The sequence below is a fragment of the Artemia sp. Qi Xiang Cuo genome, chromosome 7 (assembly GCF_049724085.1).
Source record: "Artemia sp. Qi Xiang Cuo chromosome 7, ASM4972408v1, whole genome shotgun sequence".
Classification (NCBI taxonomy): Eukaryota; Metazoa; Arthropoda; class Branchiopoda; order Anostraca; family Artemiidae; genus Artemia; species Artemia sp. Qi Xiang Cuo.
Genome location: NC_142800.1, coordinates 33,803,273 through 33,819,513, shown reverse-complemented (window position 1 = coordinate 33,819,513; position 16,241 = coordinate 33,803,273). Strand labels below are relative to the sequence as shown.

General features: G+C 34.5%; 1 protein-coding gene across 2 annotated transcripts in view; it reads left to right on the top strand.

Annotated features, from left to right (window-relative positions):
• Positions 1 to 3,335, top strand: part of LOC148950190 (uncharacterized) — a 117,930-nt gene extending 114,595 nt beyond the window's left edge. For both annotated transcript variants that reach the window (XM_089091498.1, XM_089091499.1), the window contains exon 9: positions 2,620 to 3,335. In XM_089091498.1, coding sequence (XP_088947624.1) covers positions 2,620 to 3,148 — 529 coding nt within the window. In that variant the 3' untranslated portion in view covers positions 3,149 to 3,335. The remainder of the gene's footprint in view (positions 1 to 2,619) is intronic.
• The last annotated feature ends 12,906 nt before the right edge of the window (positions 3,336 to 16,241 follow it).

Sequence of the window (16,241 nt, the reverse complement as noted above, 5' to 3'; positions counted from 1 at the left end):
TCAGTCGATTATTCAGCCGATGTCCAGTATAAACGTCGACGTCCCCATGGAGGCTGGCACTGCAAATAGGATGCGTTTTCTTTGTGTAGCGGAGTGATTCTGGGGGATAACGTTGAACAGTTAAATTTAGAAAATCGTAAAAATACCTACTATAACAGAATCATTGGAGATATTTACATCTTTGCTTATAGAATATTTTTCTCTTCCTGGTTTGGGATATTTAATTGCAAAGATATGAACCTAATTTTAAGTTATACAGCTACTAAACCCACCACGGAAGAGTCGATCCATTATTTTTATCTAAATTTAGCAGGGTAGATTCCGAAATACCAAGCTCTTTGTCAGTGATGCCATGATTTAGATTGATTTGGACCGACCGTAGGTTTACGTGTTTTTTCTAGTTAGAGAGTTACCTACTGATTAGTTTCAAGCTTAACGAGATACGCGACCGGGGAAAGAGCTTTGACTCAAAAACAGATAAACCAGCAGAGAAAAAGGGGGGGGATGTATGCCATTGGAATTTTTTGGATAATGTATTGTCATTGTGTGAAAGGAAAGCGAATAAAAGTAGCGCAATTGCTCAGCTTAGGCTGAATAATCTCTCTCTCTCTCTCTCTCTCTCTCTCTCTCTCTCTCTCTCTCTCTCTCTCTCTCTCTCTCTCTCTCTCTCTCTCTCTCTCTCTCTCTCTCTCTCTCTCTCTCTCTCTCTCTCTCTCTCTCTCTCTCTCTCTCTCTCTCTCTCTCTCTCTCTCTCTCTCTCTCTCTCTCTCTCTCTCTCTCTCTCTCTCTCTCTCTTATTCATCCTTCATTATTTACCCTATTCCGATGATAAAAAGGTTAAAAATCAACCTTTTCATCCGTTACAGGAACTAAATAAAACTCAACAAAATACTGGTATTGTTTTTCTTACAACTACATTTATTGAAGACTTTCTCTATAGCCTAAATATCAGACGGAATATCGAGATTTTTCGGAGTAGCCTAGATTTAAAACACTTGTACATTTTTTTTTTTTTTTTTTTTTTTTTTTTTTTTTTTATGTGTGAAATTTAGTGGTTGATCAAATACAAAGTGGGGCAACGGCCCCTCGTTGGACCTGTCATTGATTCGTTCGGTGTTATCAAGCATTTTGAACAGATACTCTTTCTTTACCGTTGAATTTAGTATTGCTTTTGAGTTTTATGTAAATACCCTTTTATTAGTACTTTCTCGTGTTTGTTCAGCTAAGAATAAAACTTGACGTACTCCACCTGGAACATGATTGATGTGCATGAAGTTACGGCTATTTGATTGAAATCATAGCAACTAAGAAAACTTCTAAGTCCACTTTGTAAAAACTGTATTTCTTTTACAATTTGTGATCTTTGAAAACGTTTATCCTTCAGTACATGGTTTAAATATCTGTCTCCATCATACTATAGTTTATTGCGACGTAGTTGCAAGAAACTAATACAATTTAAAAAGAGACACCTAGCTGTTTGATTAAACCACTAAGAGCCGCTGTCGGTTCCTGGTCCCTTCATGAAGTCTATTCTTTTGTGCTTCTATGACGACTGCAAATTTGCTTGAAGTAAATAAAATAATATTTGCAGATCCTAAGAGCATACCGCTTATTAAATCATGTATCTCTTTATATATCGTAGCGTAATATGTTTGCAATTCAAATATTGACTTGGTTAGAAAAAAGAATCGTTCTCTGCCACTTGGACTCCTTTGTTGAAACTTCTTCGACTTTTGATGGTTAGTGTGTCCGCTCTATTCATGAGATTTCTGGAGTTTTGAATGTAGATGAAAGAAGAACATCGATAATAATTAGAAGCAAACGAGGATAGATATTTATGGCATGGCCCGATGTTCCAAACGTGTCTTAACTGACGCTATTTAATTGGCATTCTGATAAAAAAAAAAAAATAAAAAATCTGTGTGTTAGATCTGACTATGCAGGTTTCTTGGATAGATTTAACTCATCTAGTTGTTGTTTACATTTGTACTGATTAATACTTATGTCTACAAAAAAAAGAAAAACGAAAGAAAGAAAATAGTCATCCTAGAATTTTGAAAATGAAATGACTTTTGTATGCAGTTTTGAAACTTGGAAAAAAATATATGTTTATTATACCGTTGTCTGTCTTCTCTCTTTAGACTTCATATTCCTTTAAACTTCCAACTCAATGAGATTTTTTCATTATTAGTGTTCTTCGAGCTGCAAATTGAGCTACAATAACCGCATTTCCTTGATATACATCATGGCATAAATTCTTGTGATGAACCTTGGTGAATTGAGACAGATTCAGTAGTTAAAATTTTATTGAATCTAGCACACGGTGACCACTAAGTGATTAGTTGTTTTGCCGATAGCTTTGCCCAAACAAAGCTAAACTCGCATCATCAAACTTGCTTGTTAGTTTTATACAAATTTGGGCCAATCAGAATTTTTCATAGAATTTTCCAGCCAATCAGAAAATTCTATGAAAAATCTGATTGACTCAAGTTAGCGCTAGTTAGGTCTCGGTACTAGTAAAATCTTGTTCCGAAATCAAAAGCCGCAGTGTTACACAAAATTGATGTAACAAAGGAGTGATAAATTGAAAATTCCAAGTCAAAGTTGTTTCTGTTACAGGCTTGAAAACGAAGTTGATAGACTGAAAGAGATGTATGCGCAACTTTATAAATTGGTTCCAAAAGATGTAGTTGAAACGCCCAAAGGAGGTATATCGCAGTCAACGTCGAAGCTAACTTCATATAACCATACCAGTGTTATGAATAAGCCGGTTGTATTGTCCCAGAATGCATCCAATGAAACTGAAGATTTGCCAGAAGGGGAGAAAGAAGCATTGCTGCTCCTTGACCGAGCTCTTGCTGATCACAGTGGTGGAAGTATTTCATCTGAAGAAGTGTTTGAAGAGTCAGACAAAAATTCAGCCTCTTCGGGGTCTCCCTATTTGCGTAGTAAACCTCGTAATAGTCCCAGATGTGGTGTATCTTCTTTAATCGAAACCAAATCTAAAGACTTTCCTTTTAATTTCATAAGAAATCGGGAGAATAAACTTGTGAGAAGTCAAAGTGATTCTGAGCCTGTTTGCAATTCCTCCGCTGTTAAGCCTTTTAATTCTTATGTCAAAGTTTTAAGCAAGGCAACCGATTTGTAAGCTGTGTACCTGTTATTACTAACTAACTAATCGTGTTTCAATCAAAATTGACTTTAGTGTCTAATGCTACTTACATTATTCGGGTGTGTGCCATTTTTCAATTGCCAGACATTTGTTTATGACTTAGAATAAGCTAACATATTGATCTCTGGGGTTAAGTTAACATTAATAAATTTTGTATAATCTTGTTCTAGTGTTTTGAATTTAGTTCTTTTCCAGGATTATAGCTTCACATAAGATTCAATTCAAGCTTTTTTTAAGCGATAAAGCTGCATGGTTATTTAATAGCAGTAAAGGTTTTCTCGGCCTTTTTGTTTTCTTCTTTTATAAATGAAATAGTCCCTTTTTAATGTTGCTTTAATGAACAATATTATGGCTTTACTGTTAGGCGATGGACATGGGGCTGTTGACTGGTATGGTCATGGGGGGCAGGGGGCCACCCCCCCCCTGGAAATTTGGGATTACAAAGTAGTTATAAGGAAACCAAAGGAAAGAGAAAAGAATAGGGAAGAAACATGAAAAAATGTGTGTTGCCCCATTTTTGGCTGCCTATCAATAGATTTTGACCCTTAATAAAAAAAATATAAATTCTTATTTGTGACTGAGTGACTTCTTTATAGTTTTCCAGAAACATGATTTGGTTGGAGAAAAAAAAATATCGAATACTTCTTAGTAATGAATGGTAAGTAAATAACGATCCTTGGCAATAACGAAAGTATAAGAGCCTAAGTATTGTTAACATTAAATCAAAGAAGCAGCTTTTTATGGTGATTCTAAATGTGTATTTGTTTATTAGTAATTAGTGCAGTTATTAGTACACAAGAAAGTTAGTTTAATTATAGAAAACAACTTAATAAGGGGCATTTTCGGTAAAAAAAATATGCCGTCAACTTGTGCTTGCATTGAAAGAGTACCCATGAGCTGATATATGATGCCACCATGATCAGAAATGTATCCCCTGAACGGACTGCTGGAAATTTCTGTATTTTCCCCCTGAACAGATACGTTTTTGTGTTTATTATCATTTTTTTCCAGGAGTAATTCTATTTATCTAGTTGTCACTTATATAACCAATATATATGACCAATAAAAACCAATATATTGGTTTTTGGTATTCAAAATTAAATTAAAAATATTGAATAAAAAATTTTTTATTTGATTCCCTTCATCTTAGTTTTAGTGTTTTACTTTGAAAAAACTACTTTGATAATGCGTTACTTTTTATAAACACTGAGTAGTCTAAAGGAATTAAATATTTTGGTGTTTGATAACCAAGTTCAATACGTTCGATATTTTTAAAAAATATCCGTCCAACGATTCGGCGTCGTTCAACAAAACTGACTGCTGGGAGTTTATATCTTAGTTTTTGTGAGTGGGCTGTTATTTAGTGTATTTTTTTGTAATTACTTACTTTTTTCATTTTTTTTTACTTTCAATTTAATTGACCTTTTTTTTCCATTGCCTTTAGGAAAATGTTTGTCTCTAAGCTTCATTAAATAAAAAAAAAAACAAGATTTTTCGACTGAAAGTAAGGAACTACATTAAAGCTTAAAACGAATAGAAATTATTACGTATATGAGTAGGGTTGCCCACTCCTCAACACCTCGGTCTTCATGCTACAGTTTTTCGACACTTTAAAAAAAAGTTACGTATTGTTCTAATTAAACGACTCTTGTGTTTCAGGAGTCGTTTTTAAGGAATTGTAACAAAATTTCAACTTTAGCGTAAAGAGCTAGGTGTTGAGGAGGGGGCAACCCCCCACATATACATAATAATTTCTCCTTACTTAAAATTCTTTACCACGAACTGTTTGATTACCCATCAAAATCCAAATAGTAATCGTTCTTCGGCGTTACCAAAAGTATTATTTTCATAATTCTTTACAGATTCATGAAATGTAATAAACAAATAGAAAAGGTTTTTCAACTAAAGTAAGGAGCACGTTTAAAACTTAAAACAAATTGAAATTACTCTGTATATAAGGAAGACTGTCCCCTTCTCAACACCTTGCTCATTCAACAGAAGTTTTTTAGTGCTTTGCATTTTTCCAATTGCAAATGTTCTTTAAAAATTTGGACAAGTGCCAAATTTCACAATAAAGAGTAAGGAACTAAGGAGGAGACGGCCCCCTTCATATAAAGAATAATCTGTTCAAATAGGTATCAAATCTGTTCCTTGCTTTCTGTTGAAAAGCTCTTTTTTTATTCAATTTCTGATTGTTTTCCAAATCATACCCTGGCCTATTTAGGATATAATTTGAGGTACCGGTCCCTTAAATCCCTGTTTAATTGCTTTCAAAATGTGTAAATCAATAATTATTTGTTGATAAGTACCGCCCTACGTTTAAATTTGCAATTTCAATTTTGGATAAAATTTGAATACCCTTCAAAAATTGATGATGAAGAGTAATTTTGGTAAAAAGTCCTTGTTAATATTACTACTAAAGAAGTTCGGTTCGATTAAAAGGAGTATTATGTTTGTATGGATGGAAATTTTGTGAGACTTTTGATATTCTACACAACTGAGGCCATCACAACCTCTACAATAGGAATTTCTTATCGATAAATGTATTAATTACACAAATTTGCTTAAATACATTGAAGTACTTCATATAAACAGAAAAAGAAAAATATTATCATTTAAAATTGTTGAAAGCTAAGTTCCTAGCAGTATTTGCCACCCCAAAAAAAATTCTTGGCGGGGCTGATGACGGCCTGTCTTGCCTTTTCTACCTCTGGTCTGGTAGATATGGGAATGTAATATTTTAGCTATATAGAGAAATAAATAAAAGCCATTGCTCGAAACACAGGGGTATGCGTCTGGCTTCAAACCCACAAGATTCAACTTCTCGTCGCTTTGTCTATAATTATTGTTTTATCCTTCATTATAAGCTTGTAATGAAAGCAATCCGCTCATGGGATACAAGAAACAACAGGCTAATAATTTGTAAAAGAGTGACCAAAACATTAAATTGTAAAAAGTGGAAATGTGTCCGTTATAGTGACACCCATGTGATATGAAGGCTTGGCTCAAGGGTGTGTATCTAATATAGTAGTGCTACAATAAACTGCTTTGTAAACAGGCAGGTTGTGTGGTCCGTGGGATACTTGAAGTCTCGTGCTTCTTGCATCCGAATGACAATTGCATCTCGCTAAGACGCAAACAGACTATCAATTTTATAAGCGTTGTCATCCCTAAGAGGTTCTCAGAGTCTTGCTACTTTGACTTACTTTTTACCTGGCGTTCTGCCAAACGGTCATATTTAGTTGTCAGAAACAGTAGAAATAAAAACTCGTTTATGCAATAGATTAGGTTTTAAATCAATTATGAATACTGTAGTAAATCTTTTTATTCTTAATTTTCGTAGAAGTCATCATTAATGAACTGGATCAGATAAAATTTGGTACTGAAGACAGGGGTTTATTGCTCTCAGAATAAGAAGATACCTAGCATAAATAATTGTATTTTGGTTGTTTGGTGTGTTTTTTGTTTGGGGGGGGGGAGGGTCAAGTAAAGATAAATGTTTTTGTTTATAGCCATATTGCATTCAAATATCTATTTTGTATCAAATTTATAAGTTTTTTTGGGGGAGGCCCAAACCATAGCTGTGTTACTGTTACATGCCTAATGAATATAAGGATAGCTGGTCGAAGTGCTTGCAGCTATCATCTGAAGCTTATCGTTGTTCATTAAACAAGTTGTCCCACGTTTCTTGAAAAAAGTGGTGTTTTCATGCCTGTATGTATTTTTCATAGTTTTCAGTTTTGGTAGATGTTTGGAAATCGTTTGGAAGACTGGAAGAGTTTTTTTCACTTTTTGGGGAATATATAACGTTGTAGAAAAGAAATCCAACTTCTCGGAATGCTGTAGAATAATTAAAACACCCTCGATATACCTCTGGGTCTAGAATTCCTTTCTTAACCAAAAAGTATCTTATCCAAAGCAATACTACTTTTTTATGATTTTAAGTTCGATACGTCGTTATTCACCGTGATTGACATTAGATGTCCCATATTCGATCCGTCCCAGTTCAAACAAGAAATTACACTGTAATTTTCCTCCAATCCAATAACTTTAAATTACAGTCGTTCAAAACTTGATTGAGCTGAGAGGCTAAAAGTGTTGGAAGTCTGTTACTGGTGACATGTTAAAAGGGCAATTCTTTACAAGAAAACCGCCAATGATCATCAATACTATTTTCTTAATGTATACATGAAAAAAAAAGATCTTCTAACAGAAAAAAAAGAAAAAAAAAAGAATAAAATTATGGGATTTTTTTTAACCAATTTATTATGATGTAAAATTAAGAAAATGGCATTGGATTTTATAAGTTTACAGAGTGAACTTGAAAAAAAAGTCCGATAAATTAAAATTGGTTATACAACAGAATTTATAACCTAAAAATTTTTGCTGTATATCGAAAAGAATCCAGCGTGCCTGGTAAAGGAAGTCTTATAATTTGAACCTGGTTATTTAAATGGCTTAGTACTGAAGAAGTAAAGGTAAATCAATCTCACAACGGCTTAACTGACAGAGCCTTTCCTTACATCCCGAACATACGTATAGTACTATGAAAGACAAATCCTAGTAATGAGCTTCGCAGGTAGCCATCGGAACCCTCAAGGGAGGTGTCAACAGTTACAAGGTGCCAAGCTGTCTAGGCCGTTCGTTTCATTAAGAAATACCCATGTCACAGATAAAAATCCCTAACTAGTATTTATACCATCAAAGCAAATCTTGGAAGAAACCACGAGGGTGAAAAGGCTTATTGTATCTTTTGACAATTCTTGGATTAACCGCTTTACTAGTACTATTGCATTGTTCTTAACGGACAGCTAATGAATATTATGAGTTTTTGGAAGGTCTGCCTTATAATATTTCATAAGCTACATATATATATATATATATATATATATATATATATATATATATATATATATATATATATATATATATATATATATATATATATATATATATATATATATATATATATGTCCTATACATATATAGGTACTCTCCTATTAAAGGGACTTTTATCTAGTGTATATGGAATGTCAAACTGGAACCGCGACGAAAACCCCGTTTTTACGGGATGATTCAAGACACCGCTATAGAGAAATACAATGTATAGCGTGGTTTTATTTGCGTATAAGATATTAAAAGTGTTGTTTTTGGGGTTTGGGGGGGAGGGAAGGTACCTAAGTTAGGTTTGGTGGGTTCAAATTGATATTCGAAAAAAGGGGCCTCCGAAAAGGGCCACTATTACAGTGGTCCACCCTCAATTTGAAGATGATATATGATCCATAATTTCAATTTGAAGATGTTGCAACTTGCAGCGGAGGTTTCAAGTGGGGGTATCAACAAATATACGAGATTTGATATTTCTCTCAAGAAGGATGGTTAATTATTTACCTTGTTTACCAGGATTTATAGTTTCGAACCATTGATTGTACAAAATCGGGAAGGCCTTGGTACAGTAGAAATTTAAAGTTCTACTGTTTTGAAGCAACACAAGAGAAGACACCACAGTAACGTAATGATTTCTGCATTTAATGCCGTAGAACCACATTTTCGGCCACAATAGGACAACATCTTATCGAGTAAAATTTTGTATAACAATGTTTCATGAGACACACTGTAAAAGAGTAGTTGATTTTTAACTCTGCCAAAGAAAGGAATACATCTTAGTGACAAAATGGTCTTCAAATACTGATTTCAAGGTGTCAAATATTATAAATGGAAATTGGATTCTAGCCAATCAACAAGTTCGAGTTATTACTTACACAAAACCGTGAGGTTGGGTGGGGGGGGGAAGCATTAAACCAAATATTTTGCCGGCACTTCCGTACAATCCAGAACACACTCGAGAGTCTGTTGAGTCTGAGATAACCGATTCATAACTACCTGTATTCGAAGACAATAAGCTTAGGCTCAAGGGGAAAACTACGCTGTATTTATTTTTCAATTAAATATTCAATATATTAGTTGGTATTTTGGTTTGGTTAGGCTATGTTAAGTATTTAATCTAGTGCGTTCTAGGGGGCTTGCTTTCCTTAATTATTTGCTGTAGTTTACATAATATTGTTACTAGAGTATTATATTTTCATTATATTTTGGTATATTTCATTTATGATTAACCTAACTTCACTTCTTGAGTTTCTTCTGGATTGTACGGAAGTGTCATTTTGCCTTCTCCTCTCTTGGAAGGGCGTTATGCATTTTTATTCAACTGAGATTTTTAGCCCGCCTCCTCAAGCTTAGCACGCTCAACTGATTGCTTTGATCCACTTCTCCTTATCTAGTACCTTTCTTCATATACCTTGAAGTTTCTGCTCATTCCAAAATGCTTTATACAATTTTTTCTCACTCTATAACTGTTGTTATAGACTATAGAAGCCTGGCTGGTAATAAAAAAATGTTGGAGGACCTGAAGCAAGAAATATCAGTTTGTGACCGCTTTTGTAATTTTTATGCCATGTAGATTAACGTCTTTTGAGTTACTGCTGCCAATATGTAAAAAGTATAAAATATTGCAAAGCTCGGAGAAATACGATATTTTTGTCACAGAAATCCTTTCTAATCAAATCTTTCGTTCCCTTAGAAGCAGTTTCCAGAGGTTTGCTCCTTCCTCCTGAATTATTTACACGGTGGTTCGTCTCTTGCCCCTTTCGTCTGTTAAACTAGCAGCTTGTCTTCCTACACAACAACTTGACTATTTCTTTTTTCAGAATGTTCCATATTCGAGCTGTTTACTTTCAATACTTCCTTCAGCCATAACAATGAAGATCAATATAGTTCTGCAGATTTTCGATGAAAAATCAGCACGAGTGTAACTTTTCCTACTGATATATCACGCAAAGTCTCTATAAATTAAGCGTAACTCACATCATGTAGTCCGAATCTAGCCAGAGACTACAGGTGACAAGCATAATTGTGCCCTGGTTTGTATTTAGCACGCGACATGACCGGAATGTCCTGCGGATTGTTAATAATTACTTTATGACATGAAAATATCCATTAAAAGGAATGGGGCAGGAGTGGATTATGATTGCTTTTTCTTGAATGCTGAAATACTTGAACAGAAAGTTTTTTGGTACTTTCCCATTATGTGGACACCTATAAAAAGTCAAATTTGGTTTAATGCTAATGAAATAAAACAAAATAGGACGAATATATAATAGTTTATAAACAAATTTGGGCTATATATTTGCATATTAAGGGTGGGGGTGCGGGGTAAAGCATTGCATATATTAAATACGTAACCTAACCTAGTTACCTTATCTCCCCCTAAACCCCCAAAAATATCTGTTTAATATTGTAAATTCAATTAGAAACCACCCTCTTCGATCAATTTAGATAACAATTACCCGCTTTACGAGTCTCCATCACTTCATTCATTTGGTTCTCTATAGCCGAGGTGTCCACATAATCGGAAATTACCGTTTTTTCTTCTCTGTTTGATTAGACGAGTGGAAAGGTTTTGAATAGGCTATACAATCCCTTTTAATCTTTATTCCTGGGGGGAGGGGCAAGAGCCATAAAGTCTTGGGTGTGACCTAACCCCTGATGATCTTTTTTTGTGTATTTATTCCATTTTCTACTCATATTCTAAGTACTTCGTCTTATTTTACTCATATCTTAACAACTTTTTAGCTTTACGGAGGACATGGAATGCCCCTACTGGCCTAACGACGACTTATTCTTGCAATTAGTTAAACATAAAAATTCAAAAGATAGTGGAATTACAAGGGCCAAAAAGGCTTAATTTAACACTGGATGTACGTCTTAGTTTTTAGTCAATATAAACTATTGGACAACAATTTTTTTTTCTTGGATTCTAATTATTGGACTCTGTTCAAATTCCGTAAATAGTATCGATAAAACTAAGACGTAAAAAGTATTATTTTTCTTTTTACTGTCTAGAAAAAATTGTTCTGTTAGAAAATACCGATTTTTATTGTGGTTCAGTTTGCAGCATTCGCAGATACATAAGGATGTCCGGTCATTTCTATGACTGATAAAATTTTGTGACTATTTTTAAATAAAATATTTATGAAACGGCTTTTCTCAAACACTGTTCATAGCCCATGACGTATCGCAGAATCTCGTTAGCTTATAGTTCATCACATCAAGACATTAAAAATCAAGCTTAGTTGTAAGCCAGGGACTTTCGCAGAGGGGTTGAGCCTTGGGGCCTGTACTTCTCCCACCCAAATAATACATTTTCCTTAAATTCAGGGAAATTGATATTTAAATTCTCGAATATTATTTAATCACCCCCCCTCCCCCCCCAAAAAAAAAAAATCTGTACGCGTGTCTGTTATAAGTATTTTACTTTCCTTCTGAATTGTAATTTTTCTTAACGAGTATCTTGATTAATTAGTGTTTCGCTGACGTTTTAATTTTTTGTCGTGGTGGCATAACCAGGGCCGTATCCAGGATTTTTTTTTTGGGGGGGGGGGGGTTGGTGTTTACAAAAAACTTTAAAAACCGCAAAAAAAATATATTCATTCTTACTATACTTTTTACTATTGGACAAGCTTTTTTATAAGGGGGGGGGTCAAACCCTATAACCTCCTCTCTGGATTCAGCCTTAGGCATAACATAGTGACGAAGATGTATTAAAACACTTTTGAGCCGATTAAAACCGTATAAAATCATATTGAATGTACGCACGCATTAATTTATTCAAGAACCGACATTTCTAATGGAGGGAGGGGGTCAGACATTGAAAAGCTTAGAATTTGTCCAGATATATGGAAATGTATGAAACTCTTGAGAAATACCAATTTTTTGGAAGCATTAACTGAAAAGCCCCTTTTCTGCAAACGCGCCCAGGGCTAACATACCCATGTGAAAATTAGAGCTATTGCTTTATTTAAGCAATATATTCGAGGTTTCATAACTTGGAAAATCGATCCATAATCGACAGTATTATCTTTTTATTTAAACAGTTTAACATCAAATAAAGTGTTATGTACTGTGTTATGAGCTGTAGGGTGCAAAGAGAACCATGCAGGAATCCGTGCATTGAGAGCAGAGACGCCCTAAAGTTTTTTCTTTGAGGTGGGTAAAGCCAGACATGTGGGTTAGAGTGACAATTTTGTACCTTCTTTTCGACTAAATTTTAATTTTGTTTCCAATTATCCTGTATCTATTGCATAATCCGCCTATTTTTGGGCGTTTTGATGGACTCATCCCCACCCCCGATTCAATTTATATGTGTTTGCCTCGCAATAGCTAAGAATGTTTTTCAGTGACGGGCAAAAAAGCTGTAGAAAAATTAAATTTTTTCCTGATTTTCTGAAGTAGTGTCGCTTCGCAGTAAATATTACATCAACTTTTAGCCTTGAGGGCTATATGATTATGAAAACAGGAATTTTTATATTCATTGTGAATTTATTTTATTTAATTTTTTGTAAAGTGTTTGTATTGTTTTTTTTTGTCTCATCTTTCTTATGCATATGTTAATTTGTTTAAAATAGTCTTTTTTCTTATTTTCCCTTTTTTTTAGTTGTTAAAGGCTTCCATGTGTGAAGCTGAGATATTTGGGTGTGTATTTTTAATGTTATAATTTTTTCCTTTAAAGTACATTGTTTTATTGAAGGTTATACCTTTTTAATATGTTCAATTTATTTTGGTTATTCGCGGTTTGTTTTGTGTTTTCGTATTTGTATCTATTTTATGTGTTTTTTTTTTTATGATTACGAAGGATACGGTCCTCATATAGGTAATAAGAAATTTCGTCAACATTGCTCTTTCGGCTTATGCATCTGAACCTCGTCCGAATTAAATAAAAAAAACAAGTTTTTTTAACTGAAAGTAAGGAACGACGTTAAAACTTAAAACGAACAGAAATTATTCCGTATATGAAGGGGGCTGTCCCCCTCCTCAACGCCTTGCTCTTTACGCTAAAGTTTTTTTATTGTTTAAAAAAATAGAGTTGTGAGAAAGTCAAACTTTAGCGTAAAGAGCGAGGCGTTGAGGAGGGGGACAGCCCCCTTCATATACGGAATAATTTCTGTTCGTTTTAAGTTTTAACGTAGTTCCTTACTTTCAGTTAAAAAAACTTGTTTTTTTTATTTAATTTTCGAACGTTTTTGAATTAATGCAGGTTTTGATTTTGGCTCACCGTACATGAATAATTAAAACAAAATTTGCATATTATATTTGGTTAAATGGCTTTTTCGAAACTTGTTTAATTTTATTTACGAACGTTTTTATTAGTAATAAATATACGTAACTTAGAATTAACTTACGTAACGAACTTCTATATTCATAAATTTTTAACACGTATATTAGGGGGTTCGCCCCCTAGTCAATACCCTGCTCTTTAAACTATAGTTCGAATTTTTTTTCCAGTTCTTTAAAAATGACCTCTTAATCACAATCAGTTGATCAGTTGAAAAACTTGTTCTTTTTTATTTAATTCCTGATCTTTTTCTTTAATAATGCTGGGAAATCCGGCGCCCCCTTCATAGCAATATCCCTTCCCCCATGAAAACTTCCTTCATGGAAAGATCCTTCCATATAGCCCCCGACCCTCTCCTTCCCCCACCTACCAGAAAAAATCTCCTCTGAAAAAGTCTGTATACTTCCCAATAACCAATACTATATGTTAACATTGAGTAAAGTTCATAACTTTCAGCCCTCCCCCTGGGGACTTTGGGGGATCAAGTCATCCTAAAAGACATTTTTATCATATTTTCAACCGTGTTGAACAAAATGGCTATCTCAAAATTTTGATCGGGTGACTTTGGGAAAAAAAATGGGCGTGGGGGGGGGGCCTAGTTGCACTCCATTTTTTTTGTCAATTAAAAAGGGCACTAGAACTTTTAATTTCCGTTCGAATAAGCCCTCCTACGATATTATAGGACCACTGGCTCGATACGAACACCCCTGGGGAAAAAAAAAAAAAAAAAAAAAAAAACAAATACACAAATAAAAACGCATCCGTGATCTTTCTTCTGGCAAAAAATGGAAAATTCCACATTTTTTTATATAGGAGCTTGAAACCTCTACATTGGGGTTATCTGGTACGCTGAGTATGATGATGTGATTCTCATTGAGGTTCTATAGTTTTCAGGGGGTCTTTACCCCTTTTTTCGAAAATCAGCCAAATTTTCTCAGGCACGTAACTTTTGATGGGTAAGATTAAACTTAATGAAACTTATATATTTGAAATCAGAATTAAAATCTGATTCTTTTGATGTATCTATTGGTATCAAAATCCCGTTTTTTAGAGTTTCGGTTACCATTGAGCCGGGTCGCTCCTTACTTACAGTTCGTTACCACGAACTGTTTGACTGAGATTTCTGGGTGTTAACATTCGGAGACGTGGGCGTTCACACAATGCAATATACGATGCTTTCTCCATTTTTTGGCTATCAAAATCTATTTATTTTGTTGTTTTTTTTCGTTCTCCGCTTAGAATATTTTTAATATAGCACATATTTTTTTTATAAGCCTTCAGTAATTTCAATCGATTATAATAGAAGCTTATAAAAGGCATAGGTATCTTTTCACCGCTCCAATTCGGATGATTGAATCTATGACCCCTTATTGCTACACCAAGAAGCCACATGAATCCCATTAATATCTCCGTTACATTTAGAGCTTTTATTTGTAAGACCTAAATCTACTGTAATCATTTCCGTAAAAGTCCAGCTCAATGCCCCCCTTTATTGAATGAAAAATCCCACCAGGTTGTGACATCAGTTTGAAACCCCCTGACAAATCGTATCACAATAGCTCGTGGCTTTTGTCTGTCTCAACCACCCTGTTAAATCGAAGGGGCTTATCTCCCTAGCATCCTTTATATCCCTTGTTACCTCCCTGTCACTAAAACTGACAGATGATGCAGTATCTTGCATTTCCAGTAACGCTTGGGATGACAGTATTTTTTGTGGCTATTTCTTAATTGAATGTGTTTAATGGGGGAAAAGTTAAACTGGTAGGTGGGTCTTCCCACCTGCTTAAGCCTAGAGATGACATAGTTTTTTTGGTGGCACGTTAAAAGCGGTTAAAATAGAATACGCTATATTAGGCAGATTATGCACTATCTTGCATATTATGTGTATCGTGAGTTATCTTGAATGCAATTTTCATGCAATAAAGAAAAACTCGAAGAAGTAGTGTATCTTTTGGCTTTACCTTCTGGCTAGTAAGTGGTTACTACAGTATTGCTAGATTGGATTTCGTGGCCCATGGAATTTTCGAAACACAAATCTCACAAGTCAAATTCAAAAAAGGAAAAAAAAAATAGCACACATACATCTTTAATTTACGTCACAAACAATTGGTGTGCTGGGTTAAAAGTTCGTTAACATGATATCAAGTGTGTCAGCCTTACACGTGTACGTATACTCTCAGGGCTTTCCTCTTCCCCAAAATGTCAATATTTTATCAGTAATATTCATCATATTTGCCATTCATTTTCTGTTTTTGTATAATAATTTATGCGGCAACATAAGTATGTAGCCCTGGTCCACAAAATAATACAACTCCCAAAAATGATATAAATTTTTTAATACGTCTCTGTCATTAATGGGACATTTTTAGGCAAGGAGGCTTTGATAAATTTTTCTGAAGGGGTGAGCCATGAAAAAATTATTCAACACTCTACATTATTTGTTGGGGAGGAGCTTTTCTACCAGGAAAGCGTCATATTCTCTCGAATATCATAAAATTTTGCGCTTTTGAGGGAGCAGGTGGGGGTGAAATGCTCCACACACTCCCTTTTTTGGGCATTGTACCGATGTCTTGCTTTGCTTATATGACTAATTTTCAGGAAGTTGACGCTTGCACTCCAATAGTATTTCGAGTTTCGTTTGTTTCCATTCTTTAGTTTAGCCCAACTGTTTCAACTCATGGACTAGTGAGATATCTATGCTACGGACAAAGTTGCTGTCGTATATATGAATATTAATTTTTCATTTGTAAATTTATGGGATTCATTGAACTGTTGTACAACGGTTCAGAGCAGTTTTACTTATTCCCCGTGTAAGTTGGTAGCCTACAGTTTGCAACCTAGACCATGTTGTTTAGTGTGTGCCGAGGTAGTCCACTTTGTATTAAGAGCCTACCAACA